The sequence below is a fragment of the Hippocampus bargibanti genome, linkage group LG11, assembly GCF_051943395.1.
Source record: "Hippocampus bargibanti isolate YZ-2025 linkage group LG11, ASM5194339v1, whole genome shotgun sequence".
In the NCBI taxonomy this organism is placed as follows: domain Eukaryota; kingdom Metazoa; phylum Chordata; class Actinopteri; order Syngnathiformes; family Syngnathidae; genus Hippocampus; species Hippocampus bargibanti.
Genome location: NC_142744.1, coordinates 13,436,527 through 13,461,230, shown reverse-complemented (window position 1 = coordinate 13,461,230; position 24,704 = coordinate 13,436,527). Strand labels below are relative to the sequence as shown.

The window sequence follows — 24,704 nt, the reverse complement described above, 5'->3', positions numbered from 1 at the left end:
TGGTAATAGTAGCTATCGTGTGAAACAGCAGCAGTGGAGATTCCATTTACCCCAGTCCCCCCTTTTTTTGAGGGGGGGCCAGGTATATATTCCTCAATAAAAGTGACAAGAAGTGGTTTCGCACCTTTGAGTTGCTGGTTGCACACAAGCAGCAAAGAAGGTAAGAGCTATGCTTTAGCAGCATCACTATTTTCATCAAATCACATAATTTATTTTATAAGGGATTAAATACACTCAAGATTATTATGCAAATTTCAATTCATGTAATAATTTGTATTAATTTTATAGGAATGAAATACATTATGAAAATAGACAGTATAAACAATGTATATTTTATTATAACTCAGCAATTACATGTATATAACAATATATTTTTTGAAATGCAACCGTACATAGAAATGTAAATGTTTCCCTCTGATATTTAATATATCTTTTGTTCTAAAGTTTACCAAAAAAATGACAGCTAAAAAGAAATATCGGGACATTTAAATGCTAGAATGCAGGTGTACCAATCTTGTTTCATATTTTCTAGCTGTTACTGAATTTTAATGTTTAATGTTGTAGCAATAAAATACATTTCAATGTGTAACACTTGACACAAATAATAATTTCATGTTTGGATCTGAGTTTATATTGCTGTCTATTTTTTTTTTCAAATTAACAAATATCTGTATGATTCTTCTTTTCCTTTCGTCTTTTCCATTCAAGGGGTCACCACAGCGAATCAGTGTCCTCTATCTTCAGAGGTTTGACTCGCATGTTTGTTTTGGCCAAGCTTTTACGTCGGATGCCCTTCCTGACACAACCCTCTGTATTTATCCGGGCTTGGGACCGGCACAAGAAAACACTGGCTTCCCTTGTGGCTACAGAACAAGCAACTCTATTAAGCTACTTTTTTTAAATAAAACACTCTTAATAATTTAAAATAATTCAAATTTAACTTTGCTGACAAAAACATGCTTTTCCGAGTGAGTTTGAATGTGTCTTGACCTCCAACAGGCTGCTGAACATTTTCCATCTATTAATTAACATATAAATATAAGTGTAAAATTAATGGACGTAAATTAAGCACATGTACTTTAAAGGACAACCGACGCCTCAGGCCAAGTTGTGTCGATAATTTGTAAAATCACTTCCAATGACTTCTACTGAGCGTATTTTACAAAGATTCCACCGCATATATTTTACGTTTTAAGACTCGCGCTGAATATTCAGGAGTCTTGTTTTCGAGTTGAAGACGATGCCTGACGTGACGTTACGTCTGGAACGCCCCTGAACGGGAAAGCGACACACAATGCATTTTGGGTACTTTGTTCGTGTGTACGTTATTTCATGTTGATCCATGATGATGGTGAAATTAGAAGGAAAAAACATAAATAACGAGATGGTGAATCATTGTGTGTTGCACCAAGACTACTACTTGACACTAGTTGACACAAATTCCCAGCAGAGAAATCAGCCCATTTCCAACGGAGCTTGGGCGCCATCTTGTGCATTTTCTTGGACGCTACATTTCAGTCCTGATGCCTCAGAATGACACGGAAGGACTTCTTTAATCGATTGCAAACATTTATGCTTTCCTCTTCAGAACTATCTTAATCATATTCATAACTGGATGAGTAAGAAGAAAGCATCTTCTCCGAATCTGAAGCCATTGTTTTGATTCTCCCACAAGGAAAGACGTCCTGGTGTGACGTCACGAAAAACGGGGCGGGACTGAAACTTTCTGAGGTCATTTTGAAGTAGTTTTGGGACACTTTAAGTAATTTTTATCGGTGTTTTGCATTTGACAAAACATATCAGCCTGTGTGTTTGGGGTATTTTAGATGCTATAAAACGTTGTTCTGATGTCAGTTAGGAAACAAAAAATGGTGTCGGTTGTCCTTTAAAAGATTTCAGGGGACTTTTGGATCTTTTGTAACCTGGCCACATGATGCAACACAGACTTGACCAACAATGTGTCACATCCTCGGTGTCTTTCAGTGTAACGGTAATTAGAAATCAAACCCAATTTTTTTGTTTAGGAAATCAATGTTCTGTTCAGCATGAAAAATGCATCTTTTTTTAATATGCCATATAATTGCCGGACGTATTTTATGCTTTACTTTATTTCTAAATCCTCACATATTTTTTTTTAACTAAGAATGACAAAAGGTGAAAATCAAGGTTTTTTTCTGTTTCAGTCTCTAGAATGTCAGATCTAGGGGAGACAACGTTTGAGCCCTCAGGTGCCGATGTGTCCACTCAACCATCGCCCCCTCCGTACGAAGAACCGATACAGCAGGATCCGCCGCCCTACTCGCAAGATTCAGTGGAACAAGATGAACCCAAAGGTGAAATGATCGGATGCAACATAGCAGAGGGTGACCAGTCCTGCCCCAATATCAAAATGGAGGGTCAATCTGAGGACGTCCCGCTGGCCGAGACGTCGGCTTTTGACGACAAGACAGTCAGGAGAGCGTTTGTTCGTAAGGTTGGTGCCAGGTTGGCCCAGAATAACGCCAGTGACCAAATTTGTCGGGATAGTCTCATCATATTTAATGTGTCCATGTAGGTGTTCAGCATCCTGACCCTGCAGCTGGTATTCACATTCAGTGTGGTGAGCGTGTTCACCTTCTCCAGTGTGGTGAAGAAGGTGGTCCAGAAGAACATTTGGGTCTATGTTAGCTCCTTCATCATCTTCCTCGTGGTCTGCATTGCTCTCAACTGCGCCAAGTCCCTTCGACGTAAATATCCCTGGAACATCATCAGTTTGGTGGGTAACCCCCAAATATACGTACAATGCTACTTAACGCTCCGGTGTTCATCAGGGATGATCTTGAGAGCCCATGTTAATTTGTTTTATTGTTTTTATCAACCCAATGTGTCCGTGAAATGATTAGCTGTCATTTTAGACATTTAGCGCTGGCATCCTGTGTGGGTCTGCCCGACAGTGCGGTTAGGGTTTAAAATTTTTAGTTTATTTTTTTACTCTCCAGGCCATTGTGACAGTGAGCCTGTCATACGTCGTGGGCACCATGGCCTCCTACCACGACACTCGTGCCGTCATCATTACCATGGCGACCACCCTGGTCATCTCCCTGACCATCATTGCCTTCTCGGCCCAGGTCGGATTTGATCCGTGAAATGCCTGTTTCTAAGAACAGCTCATTCTGATGTGATTGATTACTCCACAGACACGCTACGATTTCTCCTGCTGCTACGGCCTGCTGCTCATCCTTGCGGTGGACTTGCTGATGTTTGGAGTTTTCAGCAGCTTCTACTATGCGTACATACCTCAGGTTTGCTACGGCTGCTTAGGTGCCCTGGTGTACTCCCTGGTAAGAACTGTAAGAACTCCATGTGACATGTAATATCAAAGTAGATTTGAAAGCCTGGGAGAGCATTTCAAGTAAAGGTTTAGGAGAGGAACTGTTATGATGCAACAACTTCGGGCATGCAGTTCCTTCTAATTTCATATTTAGAGTTAAATTTCAAAATCATTATTGAAATTAGGGTTATGTTTTCAAAGTATAGCCAAGGATTCATGACTGACTTAAGATTTAAAGAAAGGATTTAAAATCCGGTTTAGTGCTAGGTTGAGGGTTTCAGATCATTTTGGGGAAAAAGGATTCAGGTTTCAAAGTTGGATTTGACGGCAGGGTTACAGATTTAGACACGGGTTAGGGTTACAATTTAGTTTTGGAAATCAGCAATTGGGTTCAAAACATGGTTTCAGATGAGAATGGTGGTTTCAAGACAGCATAGATGTTAGCCTTTATGATTGTCCTCTATACATATTTGTCATGTCTTTTTTTAGGATGATACTAGTGCAGCGTGTTCTAACGAAGACAAATTCCTTGTGTGTTCTACACCCTCTGCCAATAAAGATGATTCTGATTCTGATTAATCCGGGACCTAAAAATCATTCCTCCTTGCTGTTGTCTTCTTGGCTCAGTTCTTGATGTGTGACTGCCAGCTAATGATGGGAGCGTTGAGCTATCGCCTGGACCCCGAGGAGTACATCAGCGCAGCTCTCATGATCTACCTAGACATCATGCTCATCTTCATCTACCTGATGGGGAAGCACTGATACCCTCCATTATGAACAACTCCCCCTTCTTTCTTTCCGTTCTACTTCTTTTCCTGCTTCTCAACAGTCATTCGTCAATGCATTACAAGCAGATATTTTGTGATTGAATGAAAACGGTTCAGTTCTCAAGCAATACAAAATGGCTGTTTCGAATATCATTTTTAAGTTTAAATTAACATCATTTTATACTATATATTATTTTTTTTTATATTGTACTTTTTTTTACATTAAAGGACAACCGACGCCTCCGGACAAGTTGTGTCCATAATTTGTAAAATCACTTCAAATGACTTCGACTGAGCGTATTTTACAAAGATTTCACGGCATATAGCTATATTTTACGCTTTAAGACTCGCGCTGAATATTCAGGAAGTCTTGTTTTTGAGTTGGTGATGAGTCCTCACCCTACATCACTGAAGGAACGTCCCTGAACGAGAAAGCGAGACGCAATGCATTTTGGGTACTTTGTTTAGTCTGAAAACTTCGTGTTGATCCATGTCGATGGCAAAATTAGAAGGAAAACACAAATATAAATAATGCGATGGTGAATCGTTGTGTGTTGCACCAAGACTACTATTTGATCCTAGTTGACAGAAATTCCCAGCAGACAAATCAGCCCATTTCCAACGGAGCTTGGGCGCCATCTTGTGCATTTTCTGGGACGCTATATTGGAGTCCTGACGGCTCGAATTGATACGGAAGGACTTCTTTAATCAATTGCAAACATTTATGTTTTCCTCTTCAGAACTATTCTGAAGACTTATCATATTCATAACTGGATGAGTAACAAGAAAGCATCTTCTCCAAATCTGAAGCCATTGTTTTGATTCTAGAGCAAGGCAAGATGTCCTGGCGTGACGTCACGAACAAGGGGGCGGGACCTTCTGAAACTGGCCACTTCCGGGTCAATTTGAAGTAGTTTTGGGACACTTTAACTCATGTTTATTGGTGTTTTGCATTTGACTAAAAATATCAGCCTGCGTGTTTTGGGTATTTTAGATGCTATAAAACGTTTTTCGGATGTCAGTGAGCAAACAAAAAATTGGTGTCGGTTGTCCTTTAAGGTTAAAGGTTCCAATGTGTTACGATTTCACTGTGTTTCACTGTGTTATGATTTCACACGAGGGTCAGCGTTTCAAAGGGCAGCCTTAGCATTTCTCAGATAAATCTCAGATAGGGTTTCAAATAATAATAATACATTTAATTACTAAGCGCCTTTCAAAACTCTCAAGGACACTTTACAGCCAAATGATGGTTAGGTTTTCAATCCGAGTGTTATGCCTGGGTGAGGGAGTCAATTTAGGGTTTTAAACCTGAATTAGGTTTATTGGATAGGTTTTTGGGTTTTTAAATTGGCTTTCCTGTCTGTATCTGTGTTTTACAGAAATGGTAGGTTTTCAAGTAAAGGTTTGAAGCTAGGGCTAGAAATTCAAATCTAAGTTTTGAGCCTAATTTATAATAAAGTTGCACATGGTTTTAGGGTCAAGTTTCACACCCGAATTAATATTTCCAGTTCGGGTTTTAAGCCTGAGTTAGGTATGAGATAATAAAAGTCTACAGACCTCTGTATGTCAAAAGTTTTTTGTGAAAAAAAAAAAAAAATAAAAAAAAAAAAAAATACTTGCATATATAAAACCAAAATAAATGATTTTAAAAAGTCTTCCACCTTTATTTTGTACTTTGAGTAAATCAAAATGCATATGCAGATTTTGCAGAAAAAGTTATTGCAGCATTCCTTCATATGAATCTTGTGAGTGAGCAGTAACGTGTTGTAACTTAAAAGACACATTCGCGTAATCGCTGAGTTTACCACAAGGACGCATAGTTGAAGTGGACCCTCAGCAAGTACCGCATGCGCGTCTGCGCTGGGTTGTACACGATGAACTCGTTGTACAGGAGTGAGTAAGCACCGCGCTGAGACGACCCGGCGACCTTCTGGGTCGTCTGGACGCCGGGACCCATGGGAACCGTCACGTCATTCCTGAGAAACATCAAAGAAAGAATGAATACTTTGGCTGCCTCAATTTCTCAGCACCAATAATGATCAATTTGAACCCATAACTGTATTTAATTATATTAAATAACTTGTTGCTCTGTGTCAAATTGACCTCAACAATATAACTGATGCTCTCAACAAGTAGCGTAACAGAAACACCCTGGCTCAAATCGACCCAAGAACAAAGACGCTGTTTCCTCAACTCAAGTCAAGTTAAACAGTCTCGGGATACAAACCTAACAAGACGGTGACCCATGACTCGGGTCAAAGTGAGCCAGGAACATTATCGTTTTTACTTAGTTAAACACAATGATGGGTCAAACTGACCCAACAGCATCATATCTTTTCAATGAGCAACAAACATAATAGGACAGTTTACAAAGCCTTGGGTAAAACCGTTTGTTTGTCAAGAACAATGATACTCCTGAGTAAAATTGATACTGGGCTTAAACGTGCAAAAATGTGTCCACTCCAGTGCCAGGGTATTTGTCATTTTCATTCAAATTGCAGGAATATTGAGTTTTACATAAACATTCAATTCAGCGTAAAAAACCTTAGACACTCTTCTTTCATCAGAAAAGAGTTCATTCCAAAGTTATACGGGTCTGGAGTTATCTGAGCTTGCTGTACAAAATACAATACATATTGATTTATGTAGCGTGTTAACAACAGTTGAAGGTGAAGCAAAGCGCTAACATGGACAAAAGGAAAAGGCTGCCCCCTCGTGGGAGGGAAAAACATTGCCAGAGGTCTGACCAGAGCTTTATCGGCAACCCCCCCCCCCCCCTCCCCCGACAGTAAATTCGGGAACGGCAGTGAATGAGTTAAGAAGAAGTACTCACAGAGTGACAAAATTCTGAGGGTCAGGTCCAGTCCACCCAATGCCCTTGGTGCTGTGTTTACCCGCTGGTAGGTTGTTGGCGTTGTAATCTGCGTCCAGCAGCTCGTTACTGTCTCCCAGGGCGACCTGCACATACATATGGCAGCGACCAATCAAATGTGAAAACAAGACAGTTGCCAATAACAGTCCATTACCTCGCATAGCAGCAACAGGCCCACTTGGTTGTGATTCCTGGCAAAACAGTAATTGGCGCTCTTGGAGGACATGTCAGCGAAGTAGATGCCTTTGCCAAACTGCAACGACAATTTCAATGTGAGGCCGATGCACTAATCAGTCAACCACGGGGGGGCGCCTGTCCATCTATAACACTGTGAGAAACACTATCTTAAATCAGGGGGGCCGAAGTCCAGGTCTTGAGAGACTCAGTACAGAGCATTTACATGTTTCCTTCCTCCAGCACACCAAATTCAAATGATCAGGATCTTGGGGGTCATAGGGGCTCTCGACAGCCATGGTTGGGCACCCCTGTCCTTGATTGTCATTGTTCATTCATGAATTGCACTAAAGTCTTGGTGTAAGCCTACAATCCCAACATCATTATTCCTACCATGTAACCTGTGACGGGAGCTTCAGGGGGCGCCACTCTGAGCCCCTGGCTGAGGATCCCAACCCAGTTGGAGAGACGAGACCCGTGCCACAGCAGCATCCTAACATAAAAAAAACAAGAAAGCATTTATATTGATAGACGAGAATTAGTTATTCCACCCGCTATTTCAGCCAAACCTGTTGTGAATCTGCGACAAGAAATGGCTGCTTTCGCCGTCTCGGTCCACAGCAAACACGTCCATCACACTCATTGTGTAATCGCAGTGCGTGGAGGCATGTGTGGACTGCAGGTACTTTTCGATCACCTTTGCATATTTGGGGAAAAAAAACAAAAAAAACATCAATGTATCAATAGAAAACGCAGCCGAACTTAAAAAAAAAACAACAACCTTGTATTCTTCGCCAAGGGGGTCCAGAGGTTCTAGTTTGCAGTGGAGGGAGCGGTAGTGGCGGTCCAGAGGATGCTCGTTGTCGCCCTCTGTGCTGCTCTCCACCATTTTTACAGCAATCTGGATATCACTAAGGGCCTGAAAAAAAGAGATTTGTGTCAATTTTAAGAAAATCATCTTCATTAAAGTGACCATGGCTGGATTATTGTACTTTCATTATTTTTAGATTAGAATTAAGTGTATAAAAATAAATGCATTTCACATAACAGATATATTATCCACAGGTTAGTAGCCACATGTAAAGTCGCCATATGTAAAATATTTTGAACATTGCATTGAAAAAAAAAAAATCTAACACCTTTCTATTAAATGTAAACATAATGAGCAAATATTTCAAACCCTTGTAAGACCACTGATCAAATTTAGTGCCTTTAATTCCTTAAATATAACCAAGGGACATCCCAATGTTCCAAACCGCTGTCCCCTTCAAGACATGGTTATTACCTCTAACAATTCAATCTTCTTCTTCAGCTCATCTTCCGTCCGAATGAGAGGCGGCGTTTTTAGCCTTGAAGGGGGGAGAGGTCATGAATAAATATCATCAATATTTCGTTCCCCCTTTCAAGTTTTCAGAAACAAACAACCAAGGCCATTATTTCAGAAAGGGGATGATGAGTTATTAAAATAAAATCATGTTTTCCGTACCCAAAGTCATGCGGGATGCGAGTGTAGAACTGATTGCAAGCATCGACGAGCTCGCTGCCACCATTTTTCCTTTTCAGACATGCCTCAATCCTCTTGAGAGCCGTGTAGCCTGCGCTGATCTGCTCCAAGGTGAGTTTGCCTACAAAAGACAACATGTCTTTATTTATTACAATGAGATTGAGCATGTGTACCAATCTGGACAAGACGTGAGTGAAAAATAAATGCGTTATACTCTAGGTCAGGGGTCGGGAACCTTTTTGACTAAGAGAGCCATAAAAGTAAAATATTTAGAAATGTTTTTCATCGAGAGCCACACGCACGCGCGCGCACATACAAACGCTCGCGCGCGCACACACGCGCACGCGCGGCCACTTTTCAACAAAATATCAGAATGTATTATTTAAAATAACTTTATGATAGTACTCGCCGTTAACATGGATGGTTTTCCATTCCTCGTGTTTGGTAAAAATAGAGGAAAACGATCGGAATGAAATTCAATTTACCGGTCCAGAGGCGAAGTTACTGCTAGCTAGCCTGCACACGGCTCATAAGCTTCCACACTTGCTATCTGCAATCTACATCTCGCAGAAGTATGTCGATGCTAACGTTAACATGGGGCTTGTTAAAATGTCACTGACATTCGACTGTTTCATTGATGGTATTGTTTCATTGCAAATTAGAATCAGAACATTTTCGCTCCTCTAATTCTCCGGTGCATTCAGGATGAAGTGCACAAGTTGGGCTCATTTAAAGGGGCGTTTACCTGTTTCAACATGACGGCCACTATCATCCAATCAACATGGCGCTTTCGGCCATTCTAGGTCAGTGTCATCCAATCAAAATTGCGCTTTCCGCCAACTGCAGCCCCAACGGGAAATGAACGACGAAAAAAACGACAATATGTATTATAATATGTAATATTTATCGGCGAGCCATATGCAATCATCAAAAGAGCCATATATGGCTCGCGAGCCATAGGTTCCCGACCCCTGCTCTAGGTGAACAGAAATCAGAGCAGCGGCTTCTTCCTTGTGTGAAAGGACAACCGACGTCTCCGGACAAATTGTGTCCATAATTTGTAAAATGGCTTCAAATGACTTCTACTGAGCATATTTTAAAAAGATTCCACCACATATAGCTATATTTTACGTTTGAAGACTCGCGCTGAATATTCATGAAGTCTTGTTTTTGAGTTGGTGACGAGTCCGTACGTGACGTCACTAAAGGAACGCCCCCTGACCGAAAAAAAAAAGACACATTGTAGCAGTCCTTCCATCACGTCAATGTATTTTGCTGTATTGTTTGGTCTGAAAACCTTGTGTTGCACCCAAAAGCCGCCAGAAGAGGGTGTCCAAGCTCCATAAAAGGAATTTATCAGCCTGTGGAAACGGAGGTGGCCACAGGAGGTCGCCATTTTGTGCCTCTTTTCTGGTGATCCGTTTCTCCCCAATGTTGCCTCAAAATGGCATGGAATAAATTATTTAATCGATTGCAAACATGTATGCTTTCCTCTTCAGAACTATTTGAATCTTATTCATAACTGGAGGTGTAACGAGAAAGCATATTCTCCGAATCTGAAGCCATTGTTTTGATTCTCAAGCAATGCAAGATGTCTTGGTGTGACGTCACAAACTGGGGGCGGGACTTTCTGAAAATGCCCAATTCGCAGCTCATTTTTTTTGCAGATTTTGGACACTTTAAGTCATTTTTATTAGTGTTTTACATTTGAATAAAAATATCTTAATGCGTGTTTTGTGTATTTTAGATGCTATAAAACGTTTTTCTGATGTCAGTTAAGAAACAAAAAAGTGACGTTGGTTGTCCTTTAATCATATAGTGTACCTAACATGCGATTGTTTTTGGACTGACCAAGTGGAGCCTTGCGAGTATCAAACTTCATCTCCAACACCACTTCCTCCATAGCTTTGATGTCACAGATAAGTTCCAGCAGAGATTTGACCTTCACGTCCAGCTTGGATATCTTCTTCGATGGTTCGGCGATCGTGGAGGTCTGCTTCTCCTCCTGTACAAAAGGAAACAAATCAGGAGAAAAAAGTGACGGGGATGATGACACGAAAGTTAAATGAGCCTCATAGTCGAGAAATGGAGGGGGAACAAGAAAAACTACTAAAAGGATATTCAGATAAAATCAAGGAAAAAACAGTTTCCCGGCAGAAACGAGTATACGTGTTTTCACAAAATATTCTTTTTTCAGTCGTGGCCGAATATACGTGTCTAAAACCTTACCTTCAAAAACCAGCTACATTCGTACATACAGTACTTGTCGATTTTAAGACTTTGTGAGGAATTCTACGTGTGAAATGAGTATTCTTGCGATAGGGTAGAACTGTGGGAAAGGACATTGTTATGAGACTTGCTCCGACAGCCGTTGTCGTCGTAACGGTGTTGTTCGAATCCACATTTGCATTCATTTTATTACACCCCAAAAGTCTAGTTCAACGGATGATAGTGAATATGAACCTTCCCTCAGAAGCTTGTTATTCCTCCGAAAACTCAGCCAGTTCATCGGACAATGACTATTTCTCGACAAGTGGGGAGGAGGATGAGGGGGGTGAGCAGAGAGCTTGGAGAAGACTCGAGTTGTCAGAGGAGCGTAACCTTTCACAGGAAATCCTGGAATAACGATTGATGAAAACCCAGCAGAACTGAGTCCATTTGAATTCTTCAGTCTTTTTATTGATGAAAAGGATTATTGACTGTGTACTGGCAGAGACTAATGATTTTGCTGAGCAAACTCGGCAGGATTTACAAACTGTTTTCATAGCCAGCATCATTGGTACCATATAGAACATTAATTAAGAAATGGTCTGAAAAAGGAATGTTTTTAACCCAAAAAATGTTCGGGGGGGGGGGGGGGGGTTAAAGGAGATAAAGATATTTCAATGTTAAAAAATGGGGAAATAGAAAAAATTAGAGAACAACTGCAAAAAATAAATTTAAAATAAAAATTAAGAACATGAATGGAGGAAATGAATTTTAAAAAGGGTGAAAGATGACAAAATGTGTAATTTAAAGGCCGACTTAAAAAAATAGAGAAAAAAAATCCACCTTTGTACTTGTGCTGTAGTCCATGTAGACCAGGTCGTACTTTCCTGCCACCTTCTCAAAGCTTGCCCTGTGCTCCCACTCATTTTTTGTCTTTTCCAAGAACCTGAAGGCAGAAATTCAAAAAACGACGAGAATTAAAAAAAAGAAGAAAAACAATTTCATGTAGTGACCACTGAGGACCATTTGAAGTTTTTCCTCACTTCTTCTTGAAGAGATCTTTAGCCTTCAGTAGATCTCCACCGCACGATGTCAGGCTCGACTGGCCCTTTTTACCCACTGAATGACACCAAAGAGTTGTTTATAAAAATAATAATAATAATAATAATTCAAAAACACGCACCACAAGGTACCGACCTCTGCCCCACCTCATCCACACACTGAAAACTTTGGCCGCATCATCCTCAAGCAGCTGAATCAAGTAATATTTGTTGTTATTGAACTGAAGATTGGTCTGCAGAAACAAAATCAATTGCAGTTAGTTCCGGCAACTTCTCACCTTCTAATAAAGCCAAAAGGAAAATTACTTGGTTGAGCATCACATCGTAAATGTCCTCTCCTTCGCTGTAAATGTGAGCCTGCCCCAAAGAGAAAAACATAGTGACCTGACCGCACAAGCTTCTCGGCGTAAAATGTGGGTAATTTTCTTCATGATGGGAATGATACCTTTCCAAGCTTAGCATGGCATTCCGTGTCCACTGGAGCTTTTCCCTTCATGACCACGGTCTTCACAACTTCTGTAACAAGAACGAAGCAAACCACACTTTGGATTTGGTATGCACACGCCAGTTGTGAGGATGAGTAGAAACCATGACAAGATTTGCCAAAAATGACAGTCTCTTAAAATGCTGTTTGGAATGGCCACTCCCGTTGGACCAAACAAAATCAAGAATTTTGAAAATCAGATTATGGGTTTCTGAGAACTTTATTTTTGTGTGTGTATGTGTGTTGAAAAAATGGCCTTTAACTCACTCACTACCAGACGATGTGCAAAAATGTGTCCACTCCAGTGCCAGGGTTTTTGTCATTTTCACTCAAATTGCAAGACCCACAGAATATTGAGTTTTAGGACAACATAAACATTCAATGCAGCGTAAGGAACATTAGACCCTCTTCTTTCATCAAAAAAAGTTAATTCCGAAGTTATATGGGTCTCGGGTTATCTGAACTTGAAATGGGGCCGGCTGTACAAAAGGCAAATGCTGCCCCCTCATAGGATGGAAAAACATAGCCAGAGGTCTGAACAGAGCTTTATTGGCACCCCCTCAAGAAAAACCAAAACCCAAAGAAATTCAGGAATGGCGCTCCACGTCATGCTTTTCAATTCCCAAATAAATTCGGGAATGGCAATAAATGAATTAATGCCACTGTTTTTGTATGTCAATGACTGTAGAAAATCTGACAAAAAGATAAACATTTCAAAATAGGCTAAAAACAATAGAGCCTTTTATTTTTCAATGCTCTCATTGCCCCTTTAGTTTCATTCTCTACATGGCAAACTACCTCCCCTGATTATCCACCAACTGTTCATACACGTTAAAATTCCGAGACGTCAACAGGTCAAAATTGATGTTTCAAACGCTGAGACCTGCGTTAAAAACGTATAGCGAGGTTGCAGGGTAGTGTAGGAAGGCTACATGTGGTCCTCATAACTTTGTGCAGAAAACAAGCTGGGCATTTGCAACGTGGGGGGAAGCATCGAGTACCACGAGGTAAAACTGCTGTCAATTTTTTTCACAAATTGCCGCCTATTCACAGTGACGTTAACTTAATGTGTAATCGCTTTTTATTGAGTCTAAAGCAGTTGGCGTGTTGCGTTTCTCTGGGTGTCAAATATGACTGTGCATCAACTGTATGAATGCAGTTGTTATGTGTTTATTTTCTCGACATGTAATCAAGTCAGTGAAAGTGCCCCAGTGGCTGTGTCTATTACCGATAATGTAATCACTACAGGTGTGCAAATCCTACACACCCTCAGTGGGCCTCTCTTCTTTGAGTTTCTTGTCTGTGATGCTAACGTCGCTACCGCTGTTGCCTCTTTTCCTCTTGCTTTTGGTTGGCTGCTCCACGGTCTCCTCCATTTCCTGTTTAACCTCGGCAGGATCCCCGTTGGGAACACTGGCGTCGCTTATGGCGTCATCGGAGCCTGCTGGAAACATCATACAAGAACCAAGGTGAGTTGTTTAATCTTGACATACTCTATGTAGTACTTTTGCATATTTAGGTTGGACTATTATATTATTTAAGCTTTCAGGGTTGACCCTTCACCCCTCAAAGATCAACAACCATGAGTTTTTTGGGTAACCTGAGCAAATGTTAAAGACTGAGTTATTGGGAGTGTTTCAAACTTACCCTTGGAACCGTGGTTTAAAACCCCAACTTGAATCCCTCACCTTATCTTAAAACCATGTCATAAACCTGAATTTGAAACCCTAACTTTTGGATTCAAACCCTATTTTTTAACACTAACTTGAAACCCTAAGGCATCCTTGAAACCATAATCCAAACCTCTTGATTAGGACACTAATTTGCAAACCTTTCATTTGTTTGAACATTTACCCAGGCTTGAAAACACCCTGGCTTTGTACCTTGCTTTAACTTTAACTTCAAATTTGAAACCCCAACATTGGCTTCAAACCTTGTTTTGTAACATTAATCCTTAACTCAATACCCAGTTTGAACTCCAATTTTAAATCCTACATGCATCGCAGGAAAATAATCACATTTCAGATTGACAAAAATACACCTAGTCATTTATATTGGTGTCTAATAGAAAATAGATGGTGCTCAGATAATGGAAGGATGCATGTCAAACATACCCTTGTCTGCTTTTACGGTGTGCGAGCGGATCTTCCTCTTGTATTTGGTGCTGGAGTTGATTTGAACCATCTTCTTCAAATCCAGCTGGTAGACCAATCCTGAACCCAACGTCAAAGACATGCAGGTTTTCCCTGAAGTCACGGCTGCGTCCAGCAAGGCACAGTCGTTTGAAGAGTAGGTTTTCCACTGGCCTTCGTCATCCTGCCACTGCCACACAACTGACACGTCACATGACACCATAGTTAGCTGCATAGGGAAAAATTTTTGGTGTCTTAATGACATCGCTATGAAAAGAATACTTTTCAATTGGGCTTCCTTGAAAACATAACATCCCGGCAAGGAACAAATGTACATGCCAAAATGATTTAACAAAGAAAAGAACGTTAAGAGATGAATGGCTATTCAAAGGCCATTCTCAGAGTTCCAGACCGGGCATCCACGGAGGTCTTGAAGCCGAGGGGGAACCAGCAAAGTCGGGCAGGCAGCACTGGAGGTCGGCCTCTATTCCCAGAGTTCCAGACTGGGCATGCACGGAGTATCAGGAAACCGTTATAAGTGTGGTCATGGCTGGGAAAGGACTCGCACATGGTCTCTTCATGACATAACCAGAAATGTAACCATTTCAGGCCACTTAATGGTTTAGCTTTACTCTATAAGGAATCATTTTAAGTATCAATTGGCCGAGAACCCCACTTTTGGTACTTTCTTGGCACAGTTAGACAACAAACTGTTTTTAAAACCCAAATGATTTATCTTGGTAAAGAACCTTTTGGGTATCTTAATGATTACACCAGCCTGACTTTTGGTACTTTCGTGCATAGGTGAGTAGGGAAATATTTTACGTTAATGATAGCACGTTGTTTATTTTGCTGTGACCGTGATTTCGCCACGGTGAATCGCAAGAAAAGTACAAATACAGATTACCGTATGGAAATAACAGGCAGGAGAGTTTCTGATAAAAATAACCACAGTCTAATGACAAAGTCGGACAAGGACCTATCAGTACTAAGCAAGCAATAATTTCCTTATCTTGATGAAATCGAGGGGCGCACCATATTCTGAATATTACGTCAATACAAATGTCATAATATTAACAGACGTCATTAAGAGTACTTCCACTCAACACGAAATCCATCTGGCATTTGGAGCGATTTACGGGACATTGGGTGGACAATACACACGTACTACATAGCACAAATTTCCCCGAGAACATAGTCAGTGGCGATATAGCAAACCAGCAGAAACGGATAAGAAACATTTACTGTAACACGTGAACAGCAGTCAAGCGTCGAAATTGTATCACTTCGTTCAAGTGCTTTCACTTTTCCAGTCAAGACGTCACAGCAAGCGAACGCTAACCTTTCTCAGATGGGCTTTCTTCATTTTCAGTCAAAGCTTTTCTTTTGGAACTTCTCGTTGACCGCCCCATGACGGTTAATAAAATTGATTATGAATAACAAATTTGGGTCCGCAGCGCCGCAGTGTAAACAAAAACCGTTCAATAAAAAGTGGGCGGGAAACTCTCTACTTCCTGGTCAGTCAGCCGGCATCGTTTGACGCATGCGCACTCGTCGTGTTTCCTCACGTATTCAAATTATGAGCATCTGAACATATATGTAAAAAACGTAAATAATGTTTTGTTTTTTTTTTTTTTACCGTTTGGGACCCCAGAGTGGCTTGGAGTGAGTCCGGTTTTAGATGCGGAACTATATGTAATGATCAAAAGTCAGCCTCATTCCTTACCCGGAGTTATTTTGTCGACGGAAGAAGGCAATGCGCTATCTCGACGTTTGATTCACACTTTCGTCCTCGTTTGTTTTCATTGATAACTTTTATTATTAACCAATAAATACGTGAAATACTGAAACATGGCAACATGGAATTATGTTTCTTCCATCTTTTACCATCGGGCTATCGTCAGGAGGATAGCGGCGGGCAGGGTGAGGTGTTTTTTCGGACGCGCGTATTGTTGAAGGACGGCATCTTGGAATACAAAATTGACCACTGAAATTTAGTCGTGTCGTGTGCTTGATCCCTTACATATTTTAATCATTATTGCTCTTACACGTGTTGGTTTATGTTTCTTGACGTTTGCCCGAAATAAATTCATTTTGCAATGTCATCGATGTCACTGTGGATCATTACAGTGTTGTATGTTTTCTGTTTACGAGTTTGATGTTTGAACATTCTTCTCAGTTCTTAAGTGCAGTCGCAAACCCTCAGTCTAAAGCAGAATTCCTCAATAAAGAACCACACAAGCGACATCCAGGGGTGACGCACCTCAAAACACTGCGCCTGCCCGATGAACTCCTGATGGCCGCCCGCTCTATCATTCAAAGTGAGTTCGATAAACATATTTGCTACTATGATAACATATTTGTACAACAAACTAGAGTTGGTATCATAACGACAAATCCAGCCGGAGAACCATTTATGGAACCTTAGTGATTTTTATGGACAATAAATCATTTGGGTGCCTTAATTACTAAACAGAACCATTCTTGGTACCTTCATGACATGCCTCAGAAAAGACCCAATTTTTGTACTGACCAACTTTGTTGGATATTATTTTACTGGCTTGGAGAGGAAATTGAGCCACACTTAACAGGTTCCCGACTTGCCTTGGCAATATACCATTTAGCTACGTTAACAGGGAGAAACCTGTATATTATATTATTTGTAGTGTTATTGTGTGTTATAATTTCTTAGGATCTCAGGTGACTCAGCTTCCTGAACGTGCTCGCAAGCTAACCGACTTCCTGTGGAGCAGGAAGCGAGCTGCAGAGGATTCAGCAGTGAGGACGAAGGCCCTAAGTCTGGAGAAGGAACTCTGGAACAAGGCGATGGAGATAGGCGGAGGTGGGTAAGCATATATGATAGTAATATTCACCAATATGTGAACATTGATGTTTGTGTCTTCTCTTTGTAGATATAGATGAGCAAACGATGGCTGACCGCATCAGGAGGGACGTTTTGTCGGAGCTTCGGCGGACATTTTATCACTGGACTCCTTTGAAGTAACTGAACGCATTATATTACGACACATGTACAAAACATGGGTTTTTAGGAAAATATTATAATTTACACATTTGTCAAAATTCTTCAAGGTTTAACGAGGAGCTCGGCGTGGTCTACATGCTGGCCAAGCTAGCCGGAGGTTACGCTGCAGTAACGAGGGCTCTCAACGAGGTCCATTAAAATTGCTGGAGCAAGAAGAGGGAGTTAAAATATTAAATATTTTTATTATGCTTTCAGATAAAGAAACGCGATCCCGCCTTTGCTCCTCGGTCCCTCCTGGATTTTGGGTCTGGGCTAGGAACAGTGGCCTGGTAAGTGCACTTGAAAGTGTTTTTCTACGAAATTGAAACTAGATGCAGTTCGTTTGAGGTTTCGAAAAATTAATTCACAAAGGCACTTCAGTTGTCTTTAAGGCAGGGGTCGGGAACCTATGGCTCGCGAGCCATATATGGCTCTTTTGATGATTGCATATGGCTCGCCGATAAATATTACATATTATAATACATATTGTCGTTTTTTTCGTCGTTCATTTCCCGTTGGGGCTGCAGTTGGCGGAAAGCGCCATTTTGATTGGATGACACTGACCTAGAATGGCCGAAAGCGCCATGTTGATTGGATGATAGTGGCCGTCATGTTGAAACAGGTAAACGCCCCTTTAAATGAGCCCAACTTGTGCACTTCAGCCTGAATGCAAATGTTCTGATTCTAATTTGCAATGAAACAATACCATCGATGAAACAGTCGAATGTCAGTGACATTTTAACAAGCGTGGAATCTTATGAGCCGTGTGCAGGCTAGCTAGCAGTAACTTTGCCTCTGGACCGGCAAATTGAATTTCATTCCGATCGTTTTCCTGGATTTTTACCAAACACGAGGAACAGAAAACCATCCATGTTAACGGTGAGTACCATCACAAAGTTATTTTAAATAATACATTTTGATATTTTGTTGAAAAGTGGCTGCGCGTGTGCGTGTGTGTGCGCGCGCGTGTAGCTCTCGCTGAAAAACATTTCTAAATATTTTACTTTTTGGCTCTCTTAGTCAAAAAGGTTCCCGACCCCTGCTTTAAGGCATCTAGAGTATTTAAAAGCAAATAAAAACAAATGAAATTCTTTTTGTATTTACATTGTGAGCTCTTTTTTTAATCCAAATCAGTTTTATTTTATTCCCCAGGGCATCTCATGCTTGCTGGTCCGCCACTTTGAATGAGTTTGTGTGTGTGGACATGTCAGGGTCCATGAACATTTTGGCTGAACAGCTTCTTAAAGGTACAGGCTCACTCAGGTCACATATTAAAATAATAATAATAATAATTAAAACTGTCATTAAATTGGATTTAACTGATACCTTTTTTCCTGTGGTTGTGAAGGTGATGGAGAAAACAATGATGCACACATCAAGCATGTTTACTTCAGGCAGTTCCTCCCCATATCACCCAAGGTGAGATCCAGTCCGGGACACATTTTTAGTACCCTTATTATATCTAAAAGAAGGTAACTGTTGAGGTTCATTTCATGATGTAGCAGAGCAGAAATTTATTTTGGTACCTCGATTTCGTAAGCTGACTTCTTGTGCCGGTCCCAAGCTCGGATAAATACAGAGGGTTGTGTCAGGGAGGGCATCTGACGTAAAAGCTTGGCCAAAACAAACATGCGAATGAAACCTCTGAAGATGGAGGACACTGATTTGCTGTGGCGACCCCTTGAAGGGAAAAGCCGAAAGGAAAAGAAGAAGAAGATTTTGTAAGCAAGCGGGGAACTATTTTGGTAACTTTGAAATTGTAGCCCAGAAATTGAATCATGTTGGTTGGTTTCATGACTCCATCAGGCAGGAAATCGTTTTGCTAACTTTCATGACGTAGCCAAATAATAGCATATTTTAGGTGCTATTTATATCACATACAGACACCTCCACATATTACCCAGCGCACAACAAATTGATGCAAAACTAGTTTTCCAATCAGAAGTCAAGAATAATGACTGGTATTGCAGATTACGTTTGACAATTTGAAATTTGTGTTCAGACTTTGGCAAGCATCACAGAAATTGACATGCTTTATTTGGTCTGTGTAAGCTCTCAGTCGTACAGGAGTGGTCCATCGATGAAAAGGTTTCTTCAGCTGTCATCTGTACTTCTTTGAAGGTGTCGACGTTTCGCTTCTTATCCAAGATGCTTCTTCAGCGAACTGAAGTCTTACTGGTAGTTTAGACCATATATATATCCCTACTGTCCAGACCTGGCGGTGCCGAACTCTGCTATGATAGGTCCCTGCTCTCAGGTTGGGGGGAGCAGGGAACTACTCCCTGCAACTCCACTGATTGTCCCTATTGTTCTGACTAACGACTGGCCTGATTGCCCCACTTCAGCCGATATCACCTTATCAGTATTACTAATCCTATGTTGCCTAAGCAAGCTATTGTATGAACGATCCAAATTGGACCGGTTTAATGAAGGATTTAGTTGTTTTATGAGAATCGCTTCTCTTACTCCCCTTTCAAACCATCTCAGTTCTTTCGCTAAAATGTTAGCCTCATTGTCGTCAAATGAGTGGTTGCTAGCTTTTAGGTGCATATGTATTGCCGATTGAGGTCCACTAGTATTATCCCTGCGATATTGATAGTCTTTTTGAGAATTTGTTTTCTTTCCCCAATGTACTGCTCTTTACAATTTTCATTTTTACAATGTATTGAATAAACTGCATTACTTTGTTTTTCATTTGGCAGCCTATCTTTTGGATGCACTAATTTTTGCCTTAAAGTGTTTAGCCCTATGCTGGAGGGTTCTGATAACTCCTAGTTTGTGTTGTAAAGGGTGGTTAGAATCGAAAAGTAAGTATTGGTCAGTGTGCGTAGCCTTCCTAAAGACTTCTGTTTTTAGCGCTCTGTCCTCTTTTATAATTACTTTACAATCCAAAAAGGCTAGTTGGTTCTCTTTGATGTCCTCACGAGTAAATTTAATGTTGATGTCTACCGAGTGGATGCCGGATTACTTTTCCCCAAACCCTTTCTTTGAGTGCATAGCTGGCATACGTGGTTTGTTATCAAGGATACATTTGCTATTATGGGACCGAAAAAGACCCCACCACAGGCTAGTGTTCAGCCGAAGAGGACACAAACAAAATTACGGTCGAGCAGAAGAAGATCATCAAGAAACACGAACGAGGTGTACATTGTGTAACTTAGCGTCCCAGTACCAGTATGCTAAGTCGACCATTGCTACGCGTGGCTAAGGGTGTTTCTGTGTTGTTTAAGCAACGGTTTCAGGCAATAGAAGAGGTTGAAAAACTTCTGTTAATTTGGATTAACGAAAAGCAGCTAGCAAGGGACAGTGTGAGTGTACGGCAACTTCACTCGGATATCATCAAGAGGCAACTACATCAACGACCATCACAGAGGTAAATAAAACAACTTTATTATACTGTACAGTTTATTTCTTTAATTACAATACAATAACACATTTATTATATATAAAATGAGGTGTATTTTGTGTAGTTTTAAGTCTTATTTAGTAGAAAATTATGTTTTATGGGGACCTGGAAACACATTCTTCTGTTTGGAAGACATACTTTTCGCCTTACACACATTTTTCTGGGAACCAATTAAGTTCGTAAGATGAGGTATCACTGTAACTGGATTAGGGAACAGTTTTGCTCACTGAACAACATAGCCAAGCGGTTTTGGTCACATGTATTCGAGCAGTTCACTTTTGTTGGTATCTTCATGACTTAGCTTGGCAATTAAACATTTTGGGCATCTGCCTGACTTCAGTGGACAAGGAGGCATTTTTTCTTCACAAGCTGCTGGCCATTTTTATTTTCTCAGGTGCAATTCGACTTGGTAGCGTCGGCCTTCACATTGTCAGAAATTCCCACCGCTAAGGAGCGGGAAGAGGCGGTAGTCACATTATGGAGGAAGACCGCTTCCTACTTGGTGGGTAGCACAGATTAGAATTTAGTATAATAACAGAATTAAACATTTGCAGACTGGTTTGTTTTCAGTTGTTGGTGGAAAACGGAACTAAAGAAGGCCATCAAATACTAATGGATGCCCGAGACTCTATTCTACAGAACAAAGACAAAATCGTCCACGACACCAGACCAGCATCAGTGTTTGCTCCGGTATTTATTTACATAATTTATATTTATTGATGTAATTGGATCACAACATAACTTTTTTTATTTAATGTATTTTTATTAAGTGTCCTCATGAAGCCAGGTGCCCTAAACTTGCACTGCCGTCGATCATCCCTTGCAACTTCCAGCAGATGTACATGCCACTATATGGTGTAAGTATTTCAATAGTGATGTATAACACATGCTAAGGCAGTTAAATCATTCACTGCCATTCACAGATTTATTTTGGAATTGAAAATATGTACAGCACCATTCCCAAATTTATTCGGGTTTTGTTTTTTTCTTGTTTGGGTGCCGATAAAGTGCTTGCCTCTAGCAATGTTTTTTCCCCTTCCACATTCCCTTTTTTCCATGTTAGCGCTTTGTTCCAGCTTCAGCTGTTGTTAAAGGACAACCGACGTCTCCAGACAAGTTGTGTCCATGATTTGTAAAATGGCTTCAAATGACTTCTCCTGCGTATTTTACAAAGATTCCACCACATATAGCTATATTTTACGTTGTAAGACTTGCGCTGAATATTCCGGAAGTCTTGTTTTTGAGTTGGTGACGAGTCCGTACGTGACGTCACTGAAGGAACGCCGCCCCTGACCGAAAACAGCACACATTGTAGCAGTCCTCCCATTACGTCAATATATATTGCCGTACTTGTTTGGTCTGAAAATGTCATGTTGCACCAAAAAGAGCCAGAAACGGGCTGATTAATTCCTCACACGGAATGGTCGCCACTTTCTGCCTCTTTTTTGGTGATACACTGGTTGTGTAACAAGAAAGCATATTCTCCGAATCTGAAGCCATTGTTTTGATTTTCCAGCAATGCAAGACGTCTTGGCGTGACATCACGAACTGGGGGCGGGACTTTCTGAAAATTCTCAATTCGCAGCTCAATTTTTTTGCAGATTTTGGACACTTTAAGTCATTTTTATTGGTGTTTTGCATTTGAATAAAAATATACTGCGTGTTTTGGGTATTTTAGATGCTATAAAACGTTTTTATGATGTCAGTTAGGAAACAAAAAAGTGACGTCGGTTGTCCTTTAAAGCGCTATGTAAACCAATATGTATGTATTGCATTGCATCCGTAACATCGATTCTCTTCCCACTTTCAAATCCCATCTCAAAAGCCACCTTTTTAAAATTGCATTTTCTGTGTAGCTTTATATCTTGTTTCTATTTATAATTGTCTTATTTATCTATGCTTGTCTGTGACTGTAAAGTGTCCTTGAGAGCTTTGAAAGGCGCTTGCAATCTTCTTCTTTTCCTTTCGGCTTTTCCCTTCATGTGGTCACCACAGCAAATCAGTGTCCTCCATCTTTAGAGATTTGATCCACATGTGTATTATTATTATTATTATTATTATTATTATTATGGACAGCCACCCTCATTTCAAGCTCATTTAACTCCAGATCCATATAACTTGGGAGTTAACTATTTTTTTTCATTTGATGAAAGAAGAGACTAAGGTTTATTACGCTGCATTTGAATGTTTATGTCGTCCTAATGTAACGGAGTTGTGCGCTTAGATTATTAAATTATGAAGGAAGTGACGCAACGGCGCACAGTGTGGCACTATGTCCCGCCCATAGTTTCCAGAACAATCTCGAGGAGATTCAGGGTGAGTCTCAATTTTCTGTTGGTCTTGATTAACTGCGCAATAGAAAAGCACATGTGCTCCAAAGTTCCACTCGACAAAACGTGAAGTAAATAATGACACAAAAAGTAATCTGGACTCGAAATGAATAAGGGAACTAATTAGATAACACTAGACAGTACAAAAGGGGAAACAAAATAAGATATTGTCATGAAAATGCGCGTTAATCAAGACCAACAGAAAATTGCGACTCACCCTGAATCTCCTCGAGATTGTTCTGGAAACTATGGGCGGGACATAGTGCCACACTGTGCGCCGTTGCGTCACTTCCTTCATAATTTAATAATCTAAGCGCACAACTCCGTTACACTAAAATTCAATATTCTGTGGATTCTAGAATTCGAGTGACAATGACAAAAACCCTGACACTTGAGTGGACACATTTTTGCACATCTGGCAGTGAATGAGTTAACATAAAACTGTAATTTACAACACACACAATTTCTTTTACATTGTTTTTTTTAGCACAAGAGTCATGCGGAGAAATTCAGCTATCTGATTTTAACCCGAGAGCGGCACCGCCCCCAAGCGGAAGGTACGGTAGTAGCGGAGTGGTCCAGACTGATAGCGCCCACAAAAGCCAGGACGAGGCACGTGCATTGCCATTTGTGTCGTCCAGACGGGCAACTGGACCATGTGGTGGTGACTGCGAGTAAACACGGACGGTGGGTGAGCCGCCGAGCTAAGGATCTTGATGGATAACAAGCTTTGCAGTTGAATGCAAAATAATGGAGTGCACTGCTAATTTTCTCAGCACAAATCATACCAGTAGCATCACATTGCAAAAGAAAGTCGGTCCATGTCTTTATGTTCCTGTTGTTTATTATTTTGCTTTGTGTTTACTACAATGTGAAGTGCTTTGTTACAGCTGCAGCTGTTGTGTAAGCACAGTATAAATTAAGATGTAACTTCCTTCGCATAAGTTGAAAGGCGAATGCTAGCATCTTTAATGTGTTCTATAGTGGCCAGTGTAATACCAAACAAATATCAGCAATAAGGTCATATTAACACAAGAGTTGAATTATTTTGGCTTCCTTAACATTGATAGTGCTCTAATAAATATGTACAACCTTTCCTGAAGAAACTATTTTATTTTTTTGCCCATTTAGTGATGTGTACCGCTGTGCCCGTAACAGCGAATGGGGTGACAGACTTCCTCTTGTTCGGGATAATGACGACGACCACCAAATTGAAGATGACGAGAATGGGGAGCCGACGACATTCTAACATTGTTGTAAAAAGATTGCAAATAAAATTACCATGACTATTTCTTCACCACATAATTAACTCATAATTCACGCCAAGGAATTGAGGTGCTCCTCTCAGATCATGATTATCATTTACAAACCGCTGATTTTTTTTTACGAATTTTAGCATTACACTGCCCACTCACCCCCCAAGTTAGCATAACT

At 40.6% G+C, this 24,704-nt stretch overlaps 3 protein-coding genes across 4 annotated transcripts; 2 read left to right on the top strand and 1 right to left on the bottom strand.

Moving 5' to 3' along the window:
- Positions 1-2,160: 2,160 nt before the first annotated feature.
- Positions 2,161-4,384, top strand: LOC148891678 (protein lifeguard 1). Its single transcript, XM_089008529.1, has 5 exons — positions 2,161-2,473; positions 2,555-2,755; positions 2,979-3,107; positions 3,177-3,320; positions 3,938-4,384. The coding sequence occupies exons 1-5, from the start codon at positions 2,192-2,194 to the stop codon at positions 4,070-4,072; spliced, it is 891 nt and encodes a 296-aa protein (XP_088864655.1). The 5' UTR covers positions 2,161-2,191; the 3' UTR covers positions 4,073-4,384.
- Positions 4,385-5,717: 1,333 nt separating this feature from the next.
- On the bottom strand, positions 5,718-16,012 carry parp2 (poly (ADP-ribose) polymerase 2). Of its 2 annotated transcripts, none has more exons than XM_089008889.1 (17): positions 15,855-16,012; positions 14,495-14,713; positions 13,648-13,824; positions 12,342-12,412; positions 12,203-12,253; positions 12,033-12,129; positions 11,879-11,954; positions 11,679-11,781; positions 10,479-10,632; positions 8,610-8,748; positions 8,409-8,472; positions 7,905-8,042; positions 7,693-7,820; positions 7,517-7,616; positions 7,104-7,202; positions 6,911-7,035; positions 5,718-6,053 (listed from the first exon to the last, which is right to left on the bottom strand). In XM_089008889.1, exons 1-17 carry the CDS (start codon positions 15,922-15,924, stop codon positions 5,879-5,881), a joined length of 1,986 nt encoding a protein of 661 aa, XP_088865015.1. In that variant the 5' UTR covers positions 15,925-16,012; the 3' UTR covers positions 5,718-5,878. The 2 variants fall into 2 exon arrangements, with proteins under 2 accessions (XP_088865015.1, XP_088865016.1); XM_089008890.1 differs by having other exon boundaries at positions 13,648-13,821.
- A 235-nt stretch (positions 16,013-16,247) lies between these two features.
- mettl17 (methyltransferase like 17) lies at positions 16,248-24,575 on the top strand. Its single transcript, XM_089008696.1, has 13 exons — positions 16,248-16,435; positions 16,692-16,833; positions 17,205-17,354; positions 17,425-17,512; positions 17,603-17,684; positions 17,751-17,824; positions 18,687-18,781; positions 18,883-18,953; positions 21,335-21,442; positions 21,511-21,630; positions 21,711-21,797; positions 23,758-23,957; positions 24,402-24,575. The coding sequence occupies exons 1-13, from the start codon at positions 16,364-16,366 to the stop codon at positions 24,517-24,519; spliced, it is 1,407 nt and encodes a 468-aa protein (XP_088864822.1). The 5' UTR covers positions 16,248-16,363; the 3' UTR covers positions 24,520-24,575.
- Positions 24,576-24,704: the final 129 nt, after the last annotated feature.